At 41.6% G+C, this 26,986-nt stretch overlaps 1 protein-coding gene across 1 annotated transcript in view; it reads left to right on the top strand.

The window, feature by feature from the left end:
• The window catches only part of YWHAZ (tyrosine 3-monooxygenase/tryptophan 5-monooxygenase activation protein zeta), a 49,911-nt gene extending 25,941 nt beyond the window's left edge, over nt 1-23,970 (top strand). Inside the window, exons 3-6 of the mRNA XM_040354793.1 lie at nt 14,964-15,087; nt 21,265-21,428; nt 21,511-21,606; nt 22,977-23,970. Of these exons, the coding sequence (XP_040210727.1) occupies nt 14,964-15,087; nt 21,265-21,428; nt 21,511-21,606; nt 22,977-23,039 (447 nt within the window). The 3' untranslated portion in view covers nt 23,040-23,970. The remainder of the gene's footprint in view (nt 1-14,963; nt 15,088-21,264; nt 21,429-21,510; nt 21,607-22,976) is intronic.
• The last annotated feature ends 3,016 nt before the right edge of the window (nt 23,971-26,986 follow it).

Below are 26,986 nucleotides of genomic sequence, written 5' to 3'. Positions count from 1 at the left end.
AACTCTTCCTGTATTGCTGTTTCCTGGTTCCTCTAAACCTGTCTGGAATGCTCATTGTGGCCTCGGTGGTGTCATGCCAGCCTCATGTGCCGTATTTTCCTGTGTTTGTGGTGTGAGTGGTTTATATAGTACTCCTTGTAACTGAGCAAAGTCAATCCTATTTGGATTGCCAAGCTCATTATCCGTTACGACTGGTGTGAATGACTGAATGCACTGCTTGATTTTACAGAAGTGTCATTTGTGTTGTATTATGGTGGCCACCTTCAACTTGATTAAACAGGGGCATCATTCAAGATCTTGGTTTGCTCTGTTGTGGGGGGGGGGGGGGTTCAAGGATAAAAATGCATTTTTTAAAACCTTTTTTTTTAAAGTGAACTTTTTTTTTTTTTTTTTTTTTTTTTTTATGGAGCCTGGAAAGCATTGTGATTGGCATATGTAAGCTGTCTGCCTGTACATTTCTACAGGTGTATGGATAGCCGTATGTTCAAAAAGTGCTCACTAACTTTTCATAGGAGTAAGACCTCGTGTGCTGCTGGTAGATGGACGTTTAGGAGCAGTTGGTATTTTTTTATTTTTTTTTCACTCTTTTGTACTCAGGGTGGTTTAAAGTCGCTTCGAGGCAATTGAATTTAAAAGCATTTTTTGGAACGTAAAAAAATACATTCAGGACGGATGTTCAGAGGAATTTGAAATGCCTGTAAATGCGTTTTTAGCAGCGTTTCATTTACAGACGTTTTTCATTTTTAAAACTTTTCTAGATGCAAACGATGCATGTAAACGCACGGCTAAACTGACTTTTTAGATGTCGGTTTCTAGCTGTCAAGTTGAATCAATCAGAGGTTAATCAACGTCCTGTGTACATGAAGCCTAAAAGAGCGACTTTCACCATCTGTCTTGTGACCATGAGGGCCAATCGGCACCTATAAACAGGCAGTTGTGCCTATTGCACACATTTTCACATGCATTTTTGTGTTCTGCGGTGATGAGTACAGGCTTTATGTGAATGAATGGCTTTTCTGTATGTCATGCAGGAAAATATTAACTGTATAGACTCTTAATGGCAGACCTCTTTGTAACTTGTATTCAGTCACTTGATTAGATGGCAAATGGAACTGGTCATTTACAAGCTGGGGTAGAATGCTTTCTAGATTACTAGGTATTAGTAATGTTAGGCTTCATACTCGCCAAAGGTGGAGCTTGACTCATCCTGACAACGGCCTAAGCCTGTTTTGCACCACTGACGGGTCACAGGAATGTCTTCAGTCCCCAAGCACCTCCCTCGCCACAAAGAAAGCTGTTTAAGTGATATTTAAGGTTCGATGTGTTTGTTATTTTAATAAAATAAAAAATTGTTATACTTTCCTGCTCTGTGCAATGGTTTTGCACAGAGCAGCCCAGAGTGACCCCCATAGCAAGCCTACGTGCTCGCTACATCCTCACTGGCTGTGATTGACAGCAGCGGGAGCCAATGGCTCCTTCTACTGTCTCTGAGCCAGTGGGGTGGAAGAGAGCCCTGAGGACGTTTGCTTTTGTGCACATTGCTGGATCATGCTTGGGTAAGTGTTAGAGGGGGGTGGAGGGAGCTGCATGCAAGGTTTTTACCCTAATGCAGAGAATGCATTAAGGTTTAAAAAAAAATATATATTTTAGAACCACTTTAAGTACTGGGCAGAATGCCAAGAGCCCGTGTGTATGAACCCCCTAGAATGAGAGCGAATCTGGTGTCTGTAGGTTTCCAAACCTTGGCTGTTGATACTGCTTGTGTTAAGGAGATCAGTTATTGCAGACAGTGTTTGGAGGTGGGTAGATCAGATTTACTTTTGTGTTTTTAGGCTAGAATAATCAATTTTATAGATCTGAGGAGAACTCCATTGTGTTTCTGTATTCTGTCAGGTTTCTTGCCGCAGTGTCTAAAGCTGTTAGGTTTGCAAGTTTAGATTTTTAATGGCTTCTTCACATCAGGTGCAGTGTGGGAATGGGTGCAGAATCGCACCTTTCCCTGCACAAAAAACATGCTGCCTACAGCATTCATTCTTAATGGCACCCCCACACATCCAACAAGCGCATACACCTTTGTGCCTGCTAAAATTTAATGGTGGTGCAGTACATAGCATTGTAAACGTGCTGGCACCCTTTTTACTTATTTCACATGAAATAAATGGGCGGCCCTAAATACGACACATGGGAGCACGCAAAAAAGTGCACCCCTCGGATGCACCTCCTGGTGTGATTGAACCCTTCAATAAGTGGGTTGTTGGTGGAAGATTCCTATTCAACTCGGCTAGGGTATACTGAGGTGTAGCTACGATAGGTTCTTATTGCTTTTTCACAGGGAGCAGGGCAGGGCCTTTTTTTTTTTTTTTTTTTAAAGCTTGGTTCACCACTTTTGCACTTCCGCCCATTTTTTTTCACATATTTTTCAATGTGCACAGATATGCGTTTTTAATTTGTCATTCTGGTCAGTAAACGATTCAGGCTTCTTACAAGGAGCAAAAAAGGATGCAGAATTTTTTCCTGTGTTACTACAAAGTTCTCCAAGATACAAAAACCTAGGGGGGGGGTGACTTGAGCTGTTTTCACAAAAATGCCGCAGCATACAAATGTGAACCAGCTTTATCTAACACTAGCTGAATACCCGGCGTTGCCCGGTCTTCCTATCTTAACCTTTTGGGGAGGAAAATCATAGTAATATAAATATACCCATCTTTTAGGTAAGGGTTAATTTAACTGTCATATATTTTTATTTGGCATATAAGTAATGTGTGTACCAGGTATTATTGAAATATCTCCAGGCGTACAGAAGTTATGTGGGAACATACATTTCCCATTGATTTGCATGGGACTTTAAACAAAAACCCAGACCCTCACAAATGGGGGTAGTTAAGGGATAAATTAACTATCCTATAGTTTAAGTGGACATATAAGTAACATGTGACCAAGTGTTATCGAAATATCTACAGCCGTTTGGAAGTTATGAAGTAACATGTATTTCCCATAGAGTTGAATGGGACTTTAAAGAAAAACCCCGACCATGGCAAATGGGGGTGGGTAAGGGTTAAACCACCTATCCTATGTTTGTTGCTGACATATAAGTAACATGTCTGGCAAGTTTCATGTTAATATCTTTAGCCGTTTGGACGTGATGCTGGAACATTCATACATACACACACACACGTTGAGTTTTATATATATATATAGATTTCCTTTGATGTGTGTGTGTGTGTGTGTGTGTGTGTGTGTGTGTGTATTGGAGGGTTGTGGTTGCAAGAGTCTCTGTTGCTGAGCTGAGATGGTGTGCCAGTCTCCACAACAGTGTGAATAATCTGATGATCCAGATAATGGCATTATCCACACTTGAAGTTATTCACAGGCCAGCCACCCAGGGCAGATCTCAGTGAGAGTAACTGTTAGTGACAGACATGCTGGTGCCTCGGTTGGTTTTGCTGTTCCACAAAGATGTGCCCTTTCTTGTGTCTGTGACTCTACCACAAACACAATGTTACACAAATGGTGAAGGTGTGTGTGTGTGTGTGTGTATATATGTGTGTGTGTAATATATATATATATATATATATATATATATATATATATATATATATATATATATATATAAAATTGTATTTATTTATTGTGCGTGTATATTATGCAGAGCTGCACCTGATTTTGCCCACTCCAGCTTTAGTAAATTGCCCCAATGTGTTTTTGTTGGATGTAAACTCCTACATGGCCTGACTGTTGAGATAGTAGTAGATTTTATTGGGTATGAGGCATCAGTTTCAAGCTTGGCCACAGGCAGCTGATCTGGTGATTCACCTTCTTCACTGAGTGCCAATAGTTGGAGAAGCATCATTTATAACATTACCGTTCAGTTGGCCATTAACAAGAACAGGTTGTATCACTGGAAATAGTTGAATGGTGGTAGACTAGAAACTAGTGGGTTGTATATGGAAGGCTAAACGAGTGGAGGTCGCCACTCAAGTAAAATGCAGAACCCGTTACGACTGATTCACACCTAGGCATTTTTAGTGTTTTGCAGATTTGCACTACAGTCCATTTAACATGATTAAGCACAAGAAGTTTGTGTGAAACACGTCTACGTGACCTCGTGTTGGTGTTATCACTTTGAACAATAAAAGGCAAATCGGAATTCCTGAATGTGCAGCCATTTTTTTTTTTTCTTACAAGTCCATTAACATTGTTTCCTTTGGGACTTGTTCTGTAGTGCAAACCTGCAAAAAGCACTAAAAATGCATAGGTATGAATCGGGTTTAAAGTGCTTCTAAGGCTTCAGGTCATTTTGCACAGAGTGGCCACGAGCATCCTCTTCTGGGGTCCCTTAGCGGCCCCTTATCAGATGACCCCCTAGAAGCGCTCTCCTGGGGGTTACCGTGCGAGTGCGCTCCCGAGTCCAGCAGTTGCATCCATAGACACGAATGCCGGACTTGGTGCCCGGGTCATTGGATTTGATTGACGGCAACGGGACCCAATGGCTGCACTACTATCCAATCAAGAGCCAGAACCCCATGCAGAGAGGGACAGCGTGTCTCCGAGTGAATGAAGGGACTTGTGTAAGTAAAACCGGGGGGGCGGTTACTGCCAGAAGGATTCACCTTAATACATAGGATGCATTAAGGTGAAAAACACGGGTTTTCAACTCCTTTTAATTCAGAATTTCACTGGTAGGGGCATCCAGCATTTGCCATAAGGTGCGGGTACATTATGATGCACCTACCTCAGTCATTGTGAAGTCCAAACTCTCCCGCATTCACTCCATCCTTGCAGGTGCAATATGTTCCTGTTTCTCGGGTCTTGCTTTGTCCATTGGGCAGGCATTGATGTAACTCCTGCACATGTGCACCTCGGTTACATTAGCGCAATACTTGAATGGCAGATTGAAGACCCTTTTTCTAGCAGATCTGTAAAGGTGTTTTTTTTTTTTTTTTTTTTTTTACAGTTTTACCATAAGACCCTACCTGCTGGCAGTGTTGGTTTGTGTCCCCCCTAAACAAGCACTTGACTGAACTTAATTCTGACCATTTGGGCTGGTTGTTGGGTGTAGCCATAGAATTCTGCAGAAATTGTAAGGTACATACTATTCACTTACTAATAAACCCTACACTTTTCAGGATACACGTTGGGGTTTGCTCTACAAAAAAATTGGAAACAAACTTAATATATTGCCGTGTGCTTAGCTGTGGTGGATGAATGAGGTGTCATCCCCCCCCCCCCCCCTTATTTTCATGTGATCCTGCCAGTAACACTTTCTGTCCTCGGGTGACTATACTGTATCTGTGGCAAAGCAGTGTTGTCTCCCTAAGACAGGAAGTGTCTTGGAACTACAGAACCTCTCCCCCTTGTAGTCTTGCAGAGATGAACTGGGCAGGCTAATAACCTTGCTTGGTATAAACATGCAGAATCCACAGAATAGCACTGAATTTCTGTTAGGATCAAGTTCTCTCTCCTTTTTTTTTTTTTTTTTTTTTTTTTTTTACACATATCAAACAAGGATCACCATTAACAAAGGAAAGCAAATAAAAGGCGTTCATTGTTTTGGAGTTTACATAAGCTATAAGGTCACATTTTATGGTATTGTTTTAAAACAAACATACAATGGTAAGACATCATAAGGGGCCAACATCCCTCATCTCTTTATTGCAGCAGGTTTTGTTGGGTCAAAGTGCACATTGCTTAGCAGGGTAGCTTCAAAATTGTAGTATCAGAAGTGTTCTTTCAATGAGGTCTGCTAGCAGCTTATTGCAGAAGCCTGCCAGTTTTGAAATAACTGCCTGCGTTTTGGGTCATGGTTATCATGCACAGGAAGTGTGGGAGAGCGGTCGGAGTATAGACTTGTATTCTACTAGGAAGTATATTGTCTACAAGGTTCCAGATCTGTATTGGAGTCTTCATTGACCAGAGTTGATGAGTTTCATAACCCATAAAGGTTACTGGTAATTGCCTTCTGTGTGTATATATGTAAGTAGGGCCAGCTTCCCCTGTCAGTGCTCTGACCCTGTGGGCAGTTGATCTGTCTGTCCGTTCAGTTGTTTACAAACCAATCCGTACTAGAGCTTTCAATTTGGGTGAAGCTTAATCGTATATTGCATATTATGTAGGTTTTTTCACTGATACCCAAATCTTTACCTAAAGTGTTACTAAACTCACCAGTAAAATCAGTCTGTATATGCAGTAAAGCATGCTTGTTATACTTGCTGTGGAACCCTAAGGGGTTAATCATCTGCCACGTGTTTAAAAAAGCACTGCCTGGTCTATGCACAGATCCTCCCTGCATTGTCCCCCTGGACAAATCTGGGTAAGACAGAGCCTTTGGAGTCAGGTTGCACATGCTCAGTTTGGTGTGTATTGCTAGAGTTTATATTGGGAGAGAGTGCATGTGATCAGCACTGTCCAGACAGAAGATCAGGGGAGAATGAAAACTCCTCCTACAAGCTTCAACAGGAACTGATAGAAATTGTACGGCTGTATTTAGCCGTTTACTAAAATAACTGCATTTCCATGTACTGTGGGAGACCATATATAATGAATGAAGAGTCCTGGGTTTAGTAACACTTTAAACGATTTGTGGGCTTGTTAATTCATCTCAAGATAATTTTTAATCTTGCAACTATACCCAGTTTAATGTCTGTATCCTATATAGTGCCAATGTAATTATTTTAGAATCTGGCCTTTCTTCATAGCAGATTTATTACAGTTTACCTTAGAAATTTAAAGTGTTTGTTTACTATCACCTTTTTAAACCATCCATTCAATTTAAAATGGAAATGAAAACCTTTTTAGGATAGATATAATAAAGGTATTTAATTATAATATATTTTTATATGTGATCACATTCCCTCTGTCCTCGGCTGCATAAGATCTGGGGAAACGAATTAAAGGGATTGTAAAAAAAAATTCCCCTAAATGGCTTCCTTTACCTTAGTGCAGTCCTCCTTCACTTACCTCATCCTTCCATTTTGCTTTTTAAATGTCCTTATTTCTTCTGAGAAATCCTCACTTCCTGTTCTTTCTGTAACTACACACTGTAATGCAAGGTTTTCTCCCTGGTGTGGAGAAAGCCTCTTGAGGGGGCGAGCAGGCAAGTCAGGACACTCTCTACTTTGCAGATAGAGAAAGGAGCTGTGTGTTAGTGGGCGTCCTGACACTCCTGCTCGCCCCCTCAAGAGGCTTTCTCCACACCAGGGAGAAAACCTTGCATTACAGTGTGGAGTTAGACAGAAGAACAGGAAGTGAGGAATTCTCAGAAGAAATAAGGACATTTAAAAGCAAAATGGAAGGATGAGGTAAGTGAAGGAGGACTGCACTAAGGTAAAGGAAGCTATTTAGGGAATTTTTTTTTTACCTTTACAACCCTTTTATTGGCAGTAGCAAACTGAGCTTCCCAGAGAACTGCTGTGCAGTGGGTGACGTGTCAGGACAAGTCTAATCATTGGAGAGCACATGGACTTTCCAACATGGAGGACTGACCACGCTGCACTCTCCTGCTTAGTGTGTTCAGTTTTTTTTAATAGGAAAGCGGAGGAACTGGCAGGAACACCAGAGATTTCATACAAAGAGAACCGGATACTTTCTCATACAAGTACATGGTAGAGCAGACGCATATCGGGAATATGAAGTGTTGGACATCCAACACTTTAATGGATTTCATACTCCAATATGATCAATGTGCGCCTGTTAACTTATCAGTGTTTTTAGAAATGTGTGTAATTGAACACCCAGAGGACTCCCACGTTAGTTTGATCATACAAACTCCACATAGAATGTATATGTTAGAGTTGAGCCCAGTACTGCAAGGTGAGGGTGTTAAAGTGGTTGTAAACCACCACAAACCCATGCAGGTTTAAGTCCTAGTGTACTAGTATGCACTGCATATTAGACTTGCCTGTACATGGAACCCTCCAGCCTAGCGCTGTCACAGCTCCCTGGTGCTGCCATCTTCAACCAGTCTTCCTTTCGGGTTTGTGGGCTCCGGCTGTATGAGTGGTCGAGGTTGCCAAGACATCACATGCGCGCGGCCAAACGGTTCAAATTTAGGAGATATTCGCTGTACCTACTGGTAAGCCCTTTTGTAGGCTTACCTGCAGGTACAAGTTCAAAAGTGGAGTTTAATTCCACTTTAACCACAGTGTCTCAAAACTTCAGGGCGACTGTCTAAACGGGCCCCATATCCAGTTACCCTGCAGAGGCCTCAAAGTTTAAACAAAAAAGTGAGTCAAATCCTCCATTTGTGTGTCGCACAATCCCCTTCCCAGACACTGCAGCTCATAGTGGGAGGATTTTAGCAACAGAAAAGTGGGCAGGACTAGATGCGTCTAGGTGCTGATTGATGAGCTAAAGGCAAATCAACAGTGACCTTGAGGATAACCTTGCCCAGTGCAGCGTCTCATCCCACTGTAGTGCAAGCAGGCACTACAGTGAGGGTAACAACTTTGCTTTGAATTGGAAATCCGTACTGTTATTTCTGATGCAAATTAAGTACTGCAGTGCATGTTTCGGATGTGAGAGGTTATACTTCGGTTATACTTCGGCCCCTTTCACATGGGTGGAACGTTCAGGTCCGCCTGTCAGGTGTTTTTTTTTTTTTTAGGCGGACCTGAACGAACGCTCCATGCACCTCCTATGGAGCCACGGATGTCAGTGGTGACATGTCCGCTGGCATCCAACCCGCTCCGATCTGCCAAAGTGTGACGGATGAAAACCCTACGGACCGTCTTCATCTGATCCCCCCAATAGGGTAGAGCGGCGCTCTGACAGACCTGTCATCTGCCTGCTCAGCGGGGATCAACGGAGCGATCCTCCACTGAGCAAAGCGGGGCCTGCACATGGACACATCTGTGTGAAAGGGCCCTTCTACCTTTTTTAAAGCTGAAATCCTGTGTGTGTGTTTTTTTTCTTTTTGGGGGGGGGGGGGGGGGGTTACGTCCATTTTCTTCCCATGTAAAAAGTTCCTTGTATTCTTCTGGTGTATATTGTGGAGCAGGCAGTACTATGTGCCTCCCCCTCCCCCAATGCATTCTTTGCATGAAAATAAATTTTTCAGTGCCCTCGGCCCCCCCCCCCCCCTCTCTAACACTTGCCTGAGTCCTGTATCAATCCAGTACTGTGCCCAGCTTCAGTTCTTCTCTCCTCTCCTGACTTTCCATTGGCTCCTGCTGTCAATCAAGTTATGAGATGAGGTAATGGGGTGGAGCCGAGCCATACTGTGTGTGACTATAGACTCTTGCATCCTGGCTCAGGATCGAGTCAGCACAAGTGCCCCATAACAATGTTTATTTTTATTTATTTTTAATTGACAATGAAAGAGGCTACACTGGCCTTCTCATGTTTGCTCAACTGTACCAAAATGATTAGCTTTTATAAACTCCGGCCAGAGGGCTTGTTCTTATTGTATTTTTTAATTTGTTTAGTTTTATACAGCCCTGCCAAGGATTAGAACTGTCATGTTTATAGTGATGTCTGGAGAGATATTTTCCCACACTTCATGTCCCGTTAAGTGTTGACACCTGGACAGGAAGTGAAGGGGGTTTCTTCAGCGGAATATACAAACTGATGGTGATTCTAGCTACTTCCTGCTACTCTAATATGAAGCAAAAAGGTTTGTTGTTTGTCTTCCTCCTGGGGTTTCCCCTCTCTTCCCGTCCTGCTAACAATGTTGTCACTGTGACAGGAAGTAGTGGGAGATCTACCTAGTGGGGCCAGAGGAAGCAAACAGTTTATAACCCTACCTCACACTACACAAAAAAGGCAAAAGTTTGTGCTGGAGATACTATAACTTTCCAAATTACACTTAAAAAAAAGCAGCAGAAATTTAGTTGCCACAGATAACTGTAAAGTCTCTGTTCCTGTAATGAAGTCTGCTGTGATGGTAATTGGTGAAACTCAAAAGAATTTGTGGCGCAGAGGCTGACAAACGTGAAATATATAAATCTTAAACAGTCTACTCCTTTTGAAGTCCAAAGTCCTTTTAGACACATTGTTGGCATGTGTCACTGGGTGTGTCGGGTGACATGGTAGTATTCCATTTATCACATTACAGCCAACTCCTACTCATGGCTTCCCATAACCCAGAGAAAGCACCCTCCTAGTAACACAACAGCAGCCTAGTGCTGTTCCTAGCCACTTCACGCAAAATCGCATACCTTCACGTGATTGTGCTTGAAGTGGTTATAATGCCAGTTATGGGCATCATCACCCCGTTACCGTTTTTTTATTTTTTTGTTTTTTTTTAGCAATGGGCTATCTAATGACAACCAATGTGGCTAATAAGCCGCATGCCTGTTCTCACCAGGCATGTAAAAACATGGAAGCAATGTTGCTTCCGGTTTGCCAATGGTAAGAAAAAATTACAGTATTTTAAAATGCAGATTTTTCAGTTTTGAATACTTTGAAGTGCAGAGGAGGGATTTGGAGTCTTTTAGACCCCTGATTGCTCCATAAAGAGTACCTGTTACTGCCACAAGGGATTTTTACATTTCTTGTGACCGCAATAAAATTGATCGGCTTATTTTTTTATTTAATTTTTTTTAAAGGGACAGTGTTCAATAAAGAGAAAATAAGAATGTGTGTTTTTTATTTTTTTTGTATCCCGTGGAAATTTAAGTAGTTTGTCGCCGTCTCAACATCTTTCTCAATATACAAAAAGTTGGGGCAACTTTACTGTTTTCCTATTTTTGTATTCCCCCCCCCCCAAAAAAAAAACTAATTTGAAAGACCACTTTGCAAATACGGTGTGACCTAAAATATTGCAACAACCACCATGTTATTCTCTAGGGCCTTTGCTTAAAAAAAGATATACAATGTTTGGCGTCTTTCAAGTCCCTTTCTAGCAAAAAATACGGATTTTAACTTGTAAGTAACAAGTGCCAGAAATGGGCTTGGTCCAGAAGTGGCTAGACAGAACCTATTCCTGTAAACACTCAATGTAACCCACCCAGAGGAGTCTCTAAATGTACTGAACACACATTTGCATGGAAGAACTACAGGTTAGGGATGAGCCAAAGTTTCCAGCACACTGCCGACATGATGAAAGACCTCTCCCAAAGTCTTTGTTTTATTACACCCTTGTGAGGTTGTGCCAGAAATGCAGCACTGTGCTCTTCTGAGTCTGCTGCATGCAGACGTGTGAAAGATGACATTCACCCTGGGATGTGCATGATGAAGCCAAGCCACATTCTTGCATAGGGAAAGCAATTTGCCAACACAATTCACAGGAAAAATTTAAGATTTTTCAAGGTAAAGGGCACGTGTGTGTGTGTGTGTGTGTTGTTTTTTTTTTTTTTTGTTTTTTTTTACAGTAATACTGACATTGGAAATATTAGTAATATAGAAATCTTGGATATAGAGCACATCCAATGGATAAGGCTTTTTTTTTTTTCTTTCTTTAGATCACTGTTGATGGTTCTATAGCCTAAGGCTTCATTTCCACTGGCGTTTTTACAGCCACTGTTAGGCTTTTTTACAGCTTAAAAACGCCTATCCATGTTTATTTTGTAAAAAAAAAAAATATATATTTTTTTTTGTGAGCTGCAGCTTTAAAAATGCCGCGGTCGCGTTTTTGAGCGTTTTTTAACGTCTGGCGTTTTTACAGCTCTACTCTGGAGCTTCAGAACGCCCTGGTCCCGCGTTTTTTTTACAGCTCAAAAACGTCTTTGCCACTTGCAGCTCAAAAACGCCTATGTGGGAATGAAGCCATAGAATAACATGGACAGGCGTTTTTAAGCTGTAAAAAACGCTCAAACGTGGCTGTAAAAACGCCAGTGGAAATGAGGCCTAAAAAAAAATGTTGTGGGAAATCTGCAATTCTGAAAATCCTTTTGATAAATGTAATCTTATTTCCTGGCTTTACCATGCAGTTCCTGATTCTTAAAGTGCAACCACAGGACTATAAATGTGAGCTGCCTTTGCTGACTTGCTTTTAGGGTTTAGACTCCAGTGCTATTGTGCTGATCCCTACAATACTACCTTCTGAGTCATTTGGCTGCCTGTAGTTACATAATGAGGACTGTCCCCATTCACATAGGCTTGTCAAGGCATTACATTCAGGTGGTTGAGGCATGTTTTGTTTGGGAGCCATGTCGCACGACAGCGCAATTGTCATTCAAATCGTGACAGTGCTAAAAGCTGAAATTTCGCCTGGGCAGGAAGGGGGTATATGTGCCCAGTAAGCAAGTGGTTAAGCTGCCTGGCAAAGCCATACAGTGGCAGCACCATACAGAATAAATAAGGCATGCAATGTTAAGCAGGTGATGCCGTCTGGCATCGTTTCCCATTTAAGGTGAGTAGTGCAGGGACGACGGCAGCAGGAGCCAATGGTGCACCACTGCTGCCTCCTCCAATAAGGAGGGAGAGTTCCAGACAGCTGAGGCACCCGTGCAACATCACTGGATTTAGATGGGGCCCAGGTAAGTATTAGGGGGCTGTATAGAATGTATTGAGGTAAAAGAAATGAGTAATCCAAGAACCTAAGGAATTTGTCAGTGTGCACTGTACGATCTGACAGCTGTCTGCCCATACCTCCCATACCAGCAGAGGGTTACTGAAGTGCAGGAAGATCGATGAACAAAGAGGGCTCTCGCCAGCACCCTTGCAGTTCATTGAGGACTACAATCAGTTAGCCACACTACAGATTTGACTTGTAGCTCATTCATTCACAGAACACAGTTTTTGAATTGACAGCAGGTGTGAGGAGAAGTTCCCTGTCAGGTGATCAGGGTGTGGGCTGGTGCTTTATAGTAACATGTTACACCCTAAATACAGGTATAACATGTTACAAAAGGTGAACTTCTTCTCCTTTTTATATCGGACTGTATGTCATGTGACTGTACATCCAGTTCTTGGTAGGATCACATTGGTAAGGAAGTTCTGAATGTTTTGCTCTGAAAGATGTTGGATTTTGTTAATTTACATCTTGGTTATGATTTGTGGTCCGTTTTGTTGCATTACTTCAGTGTGTGTCCTCCATTGTTACTACCTTTCAGAACTTGAAGTGTATGTCTGGGCAAAATGACTGCATAAGATCAAGATGAGCAGTTTTTTTTTTAATGCCATAAACCAGAGGTTCTGGACAAGGTTGGCTATAGGATAGGAAGGAATGATTTACCTGGCTCTGCCCACCATCCAAAGATGAGAAATTACCCCCTTGTTTTTGGGATGGGGCATATAGATGGAAAGCTCTGCTGTGCTTAAACTGGTTCGTTAGAGGGCTTTTTAATTCCTTTTGATCTGCCTTACCATAATTTGTTGTGTTATATTGTCTTGTTGCCCCCAGTCTCTACTGCATAGAAGTCATTGTTTCCCTGCACTGATTTATAGCCAACAGACCAGTAATTAATTTTTTTAGGTGTAGCTCCGGACAAAAAAAATTTTTAAGCGTTTTTGGATAGCATAGGGAAGGGTTCTCACCCCTGTAACATTTGTTTTGCTGTCTGTGCCCCTGTTCAGAAGATTTCACCTCACTTTCTGTCCCAATGATAATTGGATTTTGAAAATTTTGGGTTTTTAGGGAAACAAGGATTAGTGTTAAAACATCAGTGGCGAGGAGACACCCTTTTCCCATATTAACTCTTACAGGAGAGAATTTCCCTTCCTAGGGGTAGATTTCCTCTGACTACTTGTCTCCCTCCGTTTGTAAGTCGGATGTTTGTAAGTAGGGGACCGCCTGTAATAAGGCTGTATCTGTGGTTTTCGATATACAGTTGGCAAAGGGGCAGATGGAATGATTTATTTACATGGCTCTGCCCACTATCCTAAAATAAGCGGCAACCCCCCCTTTTGGGATTTGTGATGGAGGATATGTATATGTCTTCTGAGATTCTTCTTGCCTGTCATGGCCATGTATATACATAACCTAAGGGCCCCAGAAAAACGCATCAGAGCTGTCAGAAATCTGGATAAAGGAGACATTGTACTCTGTGAGAAGGGTTCTTTGCAGTGTGATGTTTGGCTTGTGACCCAGTGAAGACCCCACATAAACTCGGAGCAGAAACATTCCTCTGAATTTATAGCGTTGATTGAAAGGATCAGGCATGGTACATACTAAATAAATCTCGGGGAATATTGCCTTTTATATACCACAAGTTGATACATGTGATGAGCTAAAGCATGTTGTTCTTTAAAATAAAATGAAGACTGTTTAGTAGTCGAACTGATATATGTATCTAACTTTCCTGCTAGTTGGCATGCCTAATTGGCCACACTTCAGCACATGCCAACCACTTCATTTTACACTTTGGAGAACTACATGCTAAGAAGTGAGTTGACAGCTTTGCCACTGACCACCAGTTTGGGTGATTACTGTGGTCATGGTCACCCACGCTGAGGGTTATTGTGTCTGCTGACATCAGTGCTGAGGGTTTCTGCGTCCACTGCTGGCTTTTTGGGCATTAGACTATTGAGTTTGAATAGGCTGCCAAACCCAACACCATGTACTAAACTCTTGAGTAAAAACAAGCTGCCATTGTGTAGGCCTCTGGATGTGTGGGGCTGCACAATGAGGCCTGATTTGATCTAGGCTAAGGCTACGTTCACACTGAGGCGTTATAGCGTTAAAAATAGTGCCTGCAAAACGCCTTGAAAGAGCCTCTCCTTTCACTCCAATGTGAGAGCCCGAGGGCTTTCACATTGGAGTGGTGCGCTGGCCGGATGCTCAAAGTCCTGCTAGCCGCTTCTTTTAGGCGCTGTAGGAGCAGTGTTTACACCGCTTCTAAAGCACCCCTGCCCATTGAAATCAATGGGCAGTGGTTTACGGTCGGTTTTAACCCTTTTTCGGCCACTAGCAGGGGTTAAAAGCGCCCCGCTAGCAGCCGAATAGCGCTGCAAAAACAACAGTAAAGCGCCGCTAAACATGGCAACGCTTTACCGCCACCGCCCCAGTGTGAAAGTAACCTTTTAAGCTTCAGATTGTAGTGCGAGTGTAAATATTAACAAACATTCTTGTCTTTTCCTTTCAGTTACTTCTGGACAAACACTTGATCGCCAATGCATCCCAACCAGAGAGTAAAGTCTTCTACTTGAAAATGAAGGGAGACTACTACCGTTACTTGGCTGAAGTAGCTGCTGGAGACGATAAAAAAAGTACTTTAGCTTTTATTTCTTTTTAATACTTTTAAATGGAATATGGGCTGTCAAATGCAAGTACATATGTAAACCATTGTTCAGTTATCTGCATTTTAGGGGCCATGAGGATCTAGGAATTCCATGTTGCCAGTATGTGTAGTTAAGGGAGATGCCTGCAACAAACAGGTCCATGTGCTTTTTAATTGGTTAAATATATAAAAATATTGTGAATAAATACTGATGGTGAGGACCTCTCTGCCTGAAGGCTTATTCAAAAACAATGAGGTGTGACAAACGGCGAACCCCCAAAGCCAGCCTCCATACAGATATTATATTACTGATAGTCTTGATCTGTAAAAGACAACCCCTGATTATTGGGTTTCACTGGCTTTTTGCACTATCATGTAGAATGAGCCTGTGCATTCATTGTAGATCATTATAGGATGTATTTACAGAATGGCAGTGTGTGAAATCAGTTGGCAAAGGGCACCAGCCACAATTGGCACATCAGAGAATTTGATTGTCCAGTCTAGAAATTCCAACCCTCACTGGACCACTTAAAGAGGAGGTCCAGCCTCCTTCAGAAAAAAATTAAGTCAGCAGCTACAAAAACTGTAGCTGCTGACTTTTTTTATTTGCATGTCCAGGGATCCCACAATGTCGACACTCCAGTCGATTTGTACATCGGTTCTGGGGTGCTGCCACCATTAAGGAAAACCAGCAGTGAAGTCTGGAACGGTGAAGGGGCACCGAATTTCTGAGTAATCTTGCTGCTGTAAGGTCTTACGGAAGTGGGGGGGGGGGTCAAAAAGGGTACCCGCTCCTAGCTCTCTCCCCATCAAAAGGTGCCAAATGTGCCACTCGAGGTGGAGGCAGATAAGCGGTGGCCGTGCGACACGGTATTCAAATTTGATATGTCCCCCCCCCCCCCACAAATAGAGCTTTCTTTTAGTGGTATTTGCTCACCTCAGAGGTTTTTATTTTTTGCGCCATAAACAAAAACTGACAATTTTGAAAAAAACAATATTTTTTACTTTCTGCTATAAAACACATCCAGTAAAAAAAAATCTAAAAATCTAATTTCTTCAATTTAGACCAATATGTAAAAAAAAAATCTAAAAAAACATAAATTGATTGGTTTGCGCAAGTTATGGTGTCTAAAAACTATGGGATTTTTTAGTTTTTACCAAGTAATGGCCACGATCGGTGACTTATTGCAAGACTGCAGGAAGAAATCTGCCACTTTTTGGGGGACTAGTGCACTACATTAATAGTTATCAGTGCTCAAATAATATGCATGGTCACTGTACTAATGACACTGGCTGGAAAGGGGTTAACAGGGGCAATCAAAGTGTTAAATGTGTTCTTAGCCAGTGCTTGTGTACTGTGGGGAGGCGCTTTTACTAAGGGAAGGCATTGATCAATGTTCTTGGGATCTGCCTTGTTTACGATACCTGCTGCTAGGCTCCTGCTGTGTGTGATCACAGCGGGAGCTGGTGGCGCACACCCCGGACATGGAAGTGTCAGATCATGTACTTGGTAAAGTTAAGCAAGTGGTTAATGGCATCCCCACATATCTAGCAAATATGCATATGTTGGCACCTGCTAAATAAAAAATCACTCTGGCACTGTATAGTGTTACCGGCATAAAGCAGCCCATTAAAAAAAAAAAAAAAAAAACCCCGGGGCAGCGAGGGAAAGTCCAAAAAAGTGAGCACGCTCGGACGCACCTCCTGATAATGAGCCCTCAGAATTGTGTGCCCTGGATTTTGCTCAAACCTAAAGGGTGCTTTGACTTTGCTTAAAGTGGAGTTCCACCCGTTTTTTTTTTTTTTTTTTTGTTTTTTTCCTCACCTGAAAGGGCGGTTGCTATGCGGAAGTAGCTTTTCTGCCTCTTCTTCCACCGCGGTGGATCTTCTGGCTCGTTTTACGTCGCTGTGTCTTCTTGTGAATGCGCTGCCTTCTGGGAACTGTGAATCCCAGGAGGCAGCCACCCATTCACAAAGTGCAGTGCGAGTCGCGCATGCGCAGTAGGAAACGGGCAGTGAAGCTGTAAGCCTTCACTACCTGTTTCCCTTAGTAAGGATAGAGGCACCAGGACTGAGCGATCGCCGTCGGGTGACCGACATCGCAGGCGACTAGGACAGGTAAGTGTCCTTATTAAAAGTCAGCAGCTACACTGTTAGTAGCTGCTGACTTTTAAAATTAAATAAAATCGTGGGTGGAATCCCTCTTTAACTGGGCTAAGCTAAAAAAAAAAAGTAAATATTTAGTTTTAAAAATAGGCCTGCAGATCTATAACATGTGTTTGTTTTGTTTTTTTTTATATTGATTTTGATCCTTGTGATGCAGCTTTATGCTCCCCCCAGTAAAAGCCATGTGGTGATCCCCTGCTAGGACATGAATTTAGGGTTTCATTCTGGACTCCTGGATGTAGTAGTTGTGATTTGAGACTACTGTATATAGTGTGTCTGCTAGACTCAAAACTGAAGTCTAGTCTGTTCAGTTTATATCCTGGAGTTCTGCAAAGCAACCTGTATAAATGTGTACTTTGGAAATTAAGCCTATAATAGACCCAGAAGGCACTATATGCGTCTTCTCCAGCGTACACCTCGCTAGAGCCCTGATGCAATGGGTTGATTTGCAAAGGAGGATTTGTACAAAGACGAGAGCGAAATGCACACATTCAATGTAGAGTTACTGTGACTTGCTCCACTGCAGTGCGGTGGTTGCTGACAGCCCGGGGGGGGGGGGGGCAAGATGGAGCTCAATGATGCTTGCCCAAAAGTGAACGAGTAGCTAAATTATGTATTTTATATTGACCAGGTCATCATGGTTATATGTATTCTGGGGATGGTAGAAATAGTTATAACTTCCCCACATTTTGTCTGGAAGTGCATGCATGTTTGCACATCCAAATTAATTTGAAATTGGTATTTTTATTTCCATTTGTTCATGTAGCAGTATTTCTCCACACACCTTCTCTAAAGTACAGCAGGGAATATTCTGTACAAATATATAGTGTTTTCTGTGCAGTGATGCAATCTGTACCAGACCATCTGGATGGGTAAAGGACCCAAGTTGGAGTTTTCACTGCTGCAGGCAAATTTGGGTTACTATAGAGAACCACAGAGGTGGGGATAGATCCATATACAGAGACCACAGTCATAGACACATTTCACAGCTAGCATAGTTTTTATCTTTCAGCAACAACATAGCCGGCTGTGATCAGCGGTCGTGTGCAAATTAGTCCAGAGCTAGATCATAGAGGAGCCAGCAGCAGACCCTTTTATCACTCGTGACACAGGTTGTGAGGTAGTAGTCATATCTTAATTTGGAGCCATGCTAGGGGCAATTGGGGCAGACGTTCACTGCCTGGAGTGCATATCTTATATTTCTGAGATTCACAAACTTCCTGTGCATTTGGAGAAATCCACTTGGGAAGTGATATGTGCACCTATTCTTCCCTACATAGTGGAAGTGATGTCGGCGATAACATTTCCTTGTTCTTTAGAGAGTTGCACATCATAGAAGTGAAGTTGTCACTTCCTGTCCATAAGAATCCCCATCTCCATAAATCAATCTGAGGCTTCTTTCCCTGCACCTACCTGTCAGCGGCTCTTTGTGTTTAACTTCCTGCTTCTCTACAGCAAGATTGACAATATCTGGCATGTTGGGCCCAAACTACGGCATTGGCACAGTTCTTCATATACTGTGCAAAAATGGGTCACTGAAGCTAAATCTTGTTTTGTCATTTTGCCCCTAAAATTGCATCTAAGATTGAATAATCAATATGATTTAAAGTATATCTAAATCCAAAACTCTTATTTGGATTAAGTTGGGAATTTTAGCTGAATCTGCCAACATTTGAGCCATGGGGGTTTGATGATGTTCCTCCATCCACACTGTTTAGAGGGGATGGGGAAATCCATTTATCTCATTGGGCCACAGGGCTAATTGAGAGAAATCTAAACCTACATGGAACAAGTGTCCCCATTTAAAGATTTTGCCTCTATTTCTGTTTTTGTGGCAACTGAAACAAACCATAGGATTTACTTTCATTGATGGCATTGCATTGTTGATCAGGACGATCGGAGTAAACTTTGCCGTTCTCTTTAGTATCATGATGCCGTTCTGCATAAACATTTTCTGAGATGAAAGCTTCATTGCATGTTCAGAAATAGAAACCCTTTTATTTAAAGATGTCTATAGTGTTACTTGTTACCAATATGTATGAGAGGAGAGAATGGGAAACTGGTCTTCATGTGCCTTTTAATTATTGGCTAAATCTATTGACCATGAACACCTAGCTTCCTGAAGGCTTAGTCTGTAAAGGTGATGCAAGAAGTGTGGCAAACCACAAGCCAGCCACCAGAGTTCAGATTACTGCAGTCTGACCAGATCACTTCTGATTACTAGATCTTCTGTGTGTCTGACTGGTTTTCTGAACTATAATTGTATAAAAAAAAATGGCCACAACTGGCATTAAATCTACAGACCATTGCTTCACTTGTCCTAATCCTTGTTTCCAAACCTATCCATTAGTTTTGCCTTGCTTTCTGGTCAGAGTTTACCAGCTGACCTCGGCACAAACCCAGCATCGTCTACCCATTTCCAGCTGCATGTTTTTTTAAATGATATGCAATCAATTAGTGATTGCACTTCACTGTCCACATGGATGTTTGTACAATCAGATTGTATAGTGCATGGCCATCTTTATACACCTAAAATTACTAGTTGCCCTTTCAGTGGCATTAACTAATGGCACACCAAACACAGAAGCAAAGACACATTTTGTCATGTGAAAAAAAGAGTCTCAAAACGTCACGTAAGCCATGTAGTGCAGCCAATCGACAGGCTGCCCTATGTGTGTCAATGGAAAAATGGGCCACTATGCTAGATGTGAATGGGGTCTGAAAGTGAAATTGGTGCTTTAAAGCCTCGTACACACGATCAGTCCATCCGATGAAAACGGTCTGAAGGACAGTTGTCCTAGGTTAACCGATGAAGCTGACTGATGGTCCGTCGTGCATACACACATCAGTTAAATAACCGATCGTGTCAGAACGCGGTGATGTAAAACACGACAACGTGCTGAAAATAAGTTCAATGCTTCCAAGCATGCGTCGACTTGATTCTGAGCATGCGCGGGTTTTTAACCGATGCTTTAGCATTCTAACGATCGGTTTTGACCTATCGGTTACCAATCCATAGGTTAAATTTTAAAGCAAGCTCTCATTTTTTTAACCTAAGGTTAAATAACCTATGGGGCCTACACACAATCGGTTTGGACCGTTTTCATAGGTTTAACCTATCGTGTGTACGAGGCCTAACACAAGAACGATGATGCGCCATTCATTGCATTTCAGAAATGCGCTGCACCAATAATTGCATTTTTTAAAATGCATCCAGCCCGGCTCTAAAAAATCTAATAAAAAGGGGTCCTAAAGCTTCTTTGGGGCAAATGCATGTAGGGCAGCCTTTTCAGGTGGATGGGCTGCCCTCTGTGTGATTAGTGAAAGTGCTCCAGAACACTCCCTTGCTAAGAAAAAAAACGCATGTGGGAATGCAAGTTCCTGCTATGCAGAGATGTGACAGTTTTTTTGACAGCTGAGTGTTTCCGTCCACTCCCTCTTAAGTACTAGTATAAAGATGGCCATACACTATGCAATCTGTATATTGTGCATTTAGCAAGAAGTGTGATCACTGATTTTGAATTTCATTTTAAAAATGTGCAGCTGTGGGTGGGTAGGGAGGGTAGATGATGCAGGGGGTGTGCTGAGGTCAACTGCTTCCTGTGTCATGACCCCTAGTCTGACCAGGAAGTAAGGCAAAACTAATGGATAAGTTTGTAAATTTGAATGAGGACAAATGAAGTAAATGTCTGTAGATTTAATGGAAAGATTTATTGGTACATAGGGGGCTGTAATTAAGGGGGGTGGGGTGGTGAACTTATCCTTTAACATTATACAGTTGCTTTGTGTAGGAATGTACTCCTAATGACTTGTGTTACTAAATGATCACCTTTTTAATATTACATTGGCTTCTCTCTCTGTTGTTAAATTTGATTTTCTGCATATTACAAATCTTACACAGGGAATCTCGTTCTGCCATCTAGTTTTAGTACTGACACATTGCATGGAAGCTGTGAGATGAAACCACTAAAATCAAACTGTTTTCCCTTTGTCTTTGCAGCAATTGTGGAGCAGTCTCAGCAGGCATACCAGAATGCTTTTGACATCAGCAAAATGGAGATGCAACCAACACATCCCATAAGGCTGGGCTTGGCTCTGAACTTCTCTGTCTTCTATTACGAGATCCTGAACTCCCCGGAAAAGGCGTGCTCTCTGGCAAAAACCGTAAGCTCATCCCATGATTATTTGTTGGCTGGGTATGGCAGGTGTTAATAGTTCCTGGCTATAACCAACTTCTTTCTTTTAGGCTTTTGATGAAGCTATTGCCGAACTCGATACCCTGAGCGAAGAATCATACAAAGACAGCACATTAATAATGCAATTACTGAGAGACAATCTGACAGTAAGTATAGATTGTAAAGAAATGGCATTGCATTGTGGAAGTATAACATTATTTCCGCAATAAATAAAATAAATTCCTTTGAAATTATATGTCCATTTTAGGCTGGGGGTGGGGAGAGGGACACCACCTCACTGAACTGGATCTTGTCTGTTTTATATCTGTGTTCACTTATTTTTTTTTTTTTTTGCTTTAATAATTCATTATCTATGTTAGGTATTGCATGTTTTAATTTTTCTTTAGGAATAGAGATTTGTAATTGCAAATTTTACCTGCAACACTCCCTGCTGGTAAAATCTGGAATTGCAACAGTCTATACTTGCATTGAATCAATGTGGGATAGACCTTGATGAAATATGAAGGCGAGACCCTCACTGTCAAGGGTCTGTGGCAGCTTTTCATGGGACTAACCTGAGGGGACTCAAGTAGGGAACATCTTTCAGGACATTGCCCTTTTATAGACCCACACAGCAGTTCTGGCAATCTTTTTACCGCACAGAATGAAATGCTGTCTGTTCCTTGTTGCCAGCTTTCTTTTTAGCTGCTTGATAAAACCATTGTGAGCAAAGGAAAAATCTGACCACTGTATAGCAGTAAATGGCCAACATAGGTCCTATCACTTCCCCACTTTCTAGACATGCCCTTTAAACTGCTCAAGAGTCGCATTAAAGGAGATTCATATGAGGTGAAAAGTCTGTTTTTATCGTTTTCTGTATATCACACTTGGGCTTCTACAATTCTCCATGATCATGGAGCGTACTCTTTACAAAAGGAACAATATAGCGTGGATGGTAGTGCTAGAAAACAAGGAGGGCCTAGACACTGGGCCTCTGAGAGAATCCGCTGTGGAGCTCCTTGGCTTATTTATGTGGTTATAATTAGAAAGATGTTCTACTTGCATGCTCTGTTGGTTTTGCAGAGTGCGGCCCAATTTCTGCTCTTCTGGGTTCCCCCGCCAATGCATCTGTTTGCTGCTCCTCTTCTGAGTGCCCCCCTATAGCAAGGCGCTTGTTATGGGGGAACTTGTGTGGGTGCACTCCCGGGCCAGTCTGTGTGCGTCCATAGACGTCACACAATGTGGCTCAGGCACATGATTTGATTGACAGTAGCACAAGCCATCAGAGCCTCCTGAAAAAGATGAGCTGTTTGTAGACAAGACAGCACTGGATGATGGAGAGAATACTCGGGTAAGTGTTTAAGGGGGATCTACGATTTGAAAGCTTTTTTTTACCTTGATGCAGAGCATGCGTTGAAGTAAAAAAAAGTTTGCCTTTTTAGAACCATTTTAAGAGTCGGCGTTGTGTACGGATATTATTAATGAGTAAGGAATATGAAAATACACTAAACTTCTTTTTTCTTTTTTTCTCTTTTAGTTGTGGACCTCAGACAATACAGGAGAGGAAGGTGACGGACCAGAATGCCCTGAAAATAATTAATCGGCCTTTCTTTTCTGTCTGCCTCATTCTAAAATTTCCACAATAGACCATTGTCATCCTTACTGTCCCACACATAGGTTTATTTTTTTTATTTTATTTTTTTTGTTTACAATTATGAAAGGTTTATGTTACTTCTATTTGGATTTCTATATTTCCCATGTGGTTTGTGTTAAATAGGGAGTAGGGCCAGTTAACATTTTGGGGAGTCAATTTTTTTTTCCAGCCTCATAATGTGACCAATATGGGGACTATGGAATTTTTATACAGGTTTTAAATGTTTGGCACAGTACTTCTGGTACATTTGTAGGTTACCACAGGCCTAATGTTTAATCAAATTCCCATATTTAAAGGTGACCAACTTGTGTATTTCTGTAACTCCAAAAAAAAAGGGGGGGGCATTTGGTTAGCGCTGTGGGTGGAGACCATACACTCCTCCCTATAGCACAGCCATACATATTCATTGAGTGATTCCTGTGATAGCCAATCAAAATTACGAGTGCAAAACGGTTCACATTCCATTCTCACAGTTTAGCTAACGTTTGCTTTTGTTTGTTGCTATTCTCCATTTTATTTGTATTTAAATTGTTTAAAACGACCTAAGATCAAAAAAAAGAGAAGTACTTGATACATTAAAGATACGTACATGCTTGGTATCCCTATATATATCAAGCATAGCCGAAAAAAAAGAAAACCCATATATTTAACTTTTTAGTTTTATTTTTTGTTTTTGATACTTGCCTAACATGCATGTGGCTGTAAAAATACAATACAATATAGTTAGCAGGGGAAATAACTTGAGATGATGGATAGCTTTGTTTAATGTCTTATGAAATTTTCATGAACAATCCAAGCATAATTGTTAAAGAACATGTGTAATAAGTTGATGTAAGTGGAATAAAAGTTTTATGAATGGACTTTTCAACTACTAAAACTGTGGTTCAAAATGTATGTCGTTTTTTTTGGTTTATTTTTACTGAAGCAAGCATGTGAGTGATTTGCTCATGCAAATCAAGGTGACAGTGCCATGTTTGTCCCATCTGGGTTATAAAGTGAATATTCACCTCGGTTCTTGTGGAAGTGTTCTGGAACATTGTCCTACCATGCCTTGCTGGACTGGCTGGAAAATCGGAGAGACACAAATTTATCTGGCTATATTAAATGTATTTTTTAAATGCCAGCAGTGTAAGTACCTGAATTTGACGTGATATTAGCAGGGGTGAAGTTTGAGAGGGAGAAACGGTACAAGGAGCCAAATGGCTAATGTGCTGACAAGAAGCATGCTGATAGGAGAAGAAACCGGAGTGGCAGATGAGCTTATTTCTGTGCTGTTTCTCCTTTCACTGTACAGTAACCAGCTGCTGTAAAAAGTACTATAAGGCAGTGGTTATCAACCCTGTCGCCAGGGCCCACTAACAGGCCAGGTTAGTGAAGGAGGACTGAAGGTAAAGGAAGCTATTTAGGGGGAATTTATTTTTTCCTTTACAACCCCTTTAACCTCTGCAGTGAAAGCCAAAGACTTGTGTTAAGCCCTGCCCTTGAGCTGTAGATCCAAAACCATAAAAAAAACTAAAATATCTGGGCTCATTATAAAGTAAGGAAAGGCGCGTTCCATATATTTCACATACAGCGGTGACACCGGCCCACACAGGAAGACGGGTTCTTTTCGTCTGCAAGTAGTGTGAATGATCCCTTCAATTACATTTTCTTATATAATTTTGCATTGCACAGATGGAGATGAAGCTATAGAGCTGTTTAATCAGTTTACATTTGTCTGCTTGAAGCTTTCTACATCTCATCAATGCAAGAATGGCAATGTGGCTTTTTGGGAAGCAACAATACAGAGCCAACATAAGAAGGAGCCAAGAGGAACTAGAAAGCTCTACAATTTTAACACTTTGCACACATCACTTCCTCAAAGGCAACATGCACAAACTGAAACATCTGTTATCGCTGGGTGTTACCAAGAGGGTCTTTTTCACCTTTTTTATAATGGCAAAAATCCAGCTGTTTAATATCCTCTTGAATGACATTGCTGGGTTAAAGTTAACGTAACATTAATGCCAGTTAATAAGGAGGATGTCTGTTGCCTCCACAGCATCCTTGTTTGACCCTCCTGTGCCCCTTTCCATCAGCACTGACTTTAGAGAAATTGAGGAAGAAACAACATCAGTGCCCTGATTACATTAGAGAGCCAGCAATCGGTGCTCATTAGTGATGCCATTCAGTGCTGCCTATCAGTAAAGTCCATCAGTCCTGCCCATAAGTGCAGCCTATAAATACCACCTCATCAGCGAAGGAGAAAAATTACTTATTTACAAAGTTACTGAAAAAAATTTTTATTTTTTCTTCAAAAAATAATCCCAGCAGTGATTAAATACCACCAAAAGAAAGCTCTATTTGTGTGAAGAAAATTATAAAAATTTTACATGGTTACAATGCAGCATGACCGTGCAATTGTCATTCAAAGGGCAACAGCGCTGAAAAACGGCCTGGGCAGAAAGGGGGTGAAAGTGCCCTGTAGGTAAGTGGTTAAAGGGTGCCTTGATGGAAAACTGGTTGAGAAACGTGGGGTTAGAGTGACATAAGTAATTTTCACTCTTGGACCCCATACACACCATTAGATTCTGTCTTCAGATTTACCAAAACCATATAGTGCAAGGGCCTGGTTGATTGCATACAAATTGAAACTCTTAAGGTTTGACCTCATATTAGATGGTTTAGGTAAATCTGAAGACAAAAAAAATCTTAAGCGTTAAGCTGGCAATACATTATACAATTTTCCATTTTAATTTCCTTCAACTTTAGTATAAGGGTCTTGCTGACTGCATACAAAGTGGAAGTGTTTAGGTGTGACCTTGTATGGTTTTGGTCAGGGCTTTTTGTTTCCCTTTTCCAGCAGGAACGCAGTTCCGGCACCTCAGATCTGAATGTATGTGATGGAGGGGCTACTGATTCTGGCTGCTGGGGAATCTATTGCTGCTGGAGGGGATCTATTTTTGTGGAGGAAGGGAGTCTGTTGTTGCTGGGGAGGTTTTCTGTTGCTGGTGGGGAATCTATTGTTGCTGGGGTAGGTCAATCATTGCTGGAAATGATCTGCTGTTGAGGAAGGGGTCTTTGTTACTGGCTGCTGGAGGGTCTATTGATGCTGGCTGCTGGGGAATTGATTGTTGCTGGAGGGTTGTTGTATGGGGGTCTATTTATACCTCCCAACTTTTTTTTGGGATGGGAATGAGGGACACCTATTGGCAAAAGTATGCAGGTATAGGACATGCCTCCTGCCACACAACCTTAAAGGAGAATTGTACAAAAAAAAGTTAAACCCACAATTTTTTTTTCGTTACTACTATTCCTTTTTACTGACTTGACATTTCCATTTAGAAATTGGATGAAAGGTTTAGCGCTGGAAAACACTTTTTGAAGGATAAATAGTGCATTTTATATACAACTATATAGATGAGACCAAAATGCTGGTGGGCAATCTGATGCTGGCTGCTGAAGGGTCTATTGATGCTGGCTGTTGAGAATCCATTGTCGCTAGATCTAATATATACGGCCTTTTTGTTATTAACAGAATACTTAGCACCACAAAATTATAATTGGTTCTGTATTCTCTAAAAAGGGGTGGTACCGAGAGAGGAGTAGGAGGTGGAACCAAGAAACGGTCCTTGGAGTTGAGTAGGGGGCAGAGTCAAGGGCTGACTTTGGGTTGTGTTCCTGAAGTTCTGAGGGGGGAAACTTGTTTTGGTAATTCTAAAGGAAAATTGTAGAATGTATGACCAGCCTTGGAGACAAAAGTGAAATTGTTTCACAATTGCTGGAAAAATAGTCTTTGTAATATTGGCATAGGGTATAATTTATATGGGGAAATTTGCCCCAGGATATGAGTGCTAAGGGATTTTTGCTCTATTCCCATTTGAAAGGGAAGTATAGACTTTTTTTTTTTTTTT

The sequence above is a fragment of the Rana temporaria genome, chromosome 5, assembly GCF_905171775.1.
Source record: "Rana temporaria chromosome 5, aRanTem1.1, whole genome shotgun sequence".
Lineage (NCBI taxonomy): Eukaryota > Metazoa > Chordata > Amphibia > Anura > Ranidae > Rana > Rana temporaria.
Note: the sequence above shows the minus strand (reverse complement) of the source record. Positions and strands in the feature narration are given on the sequence as shown.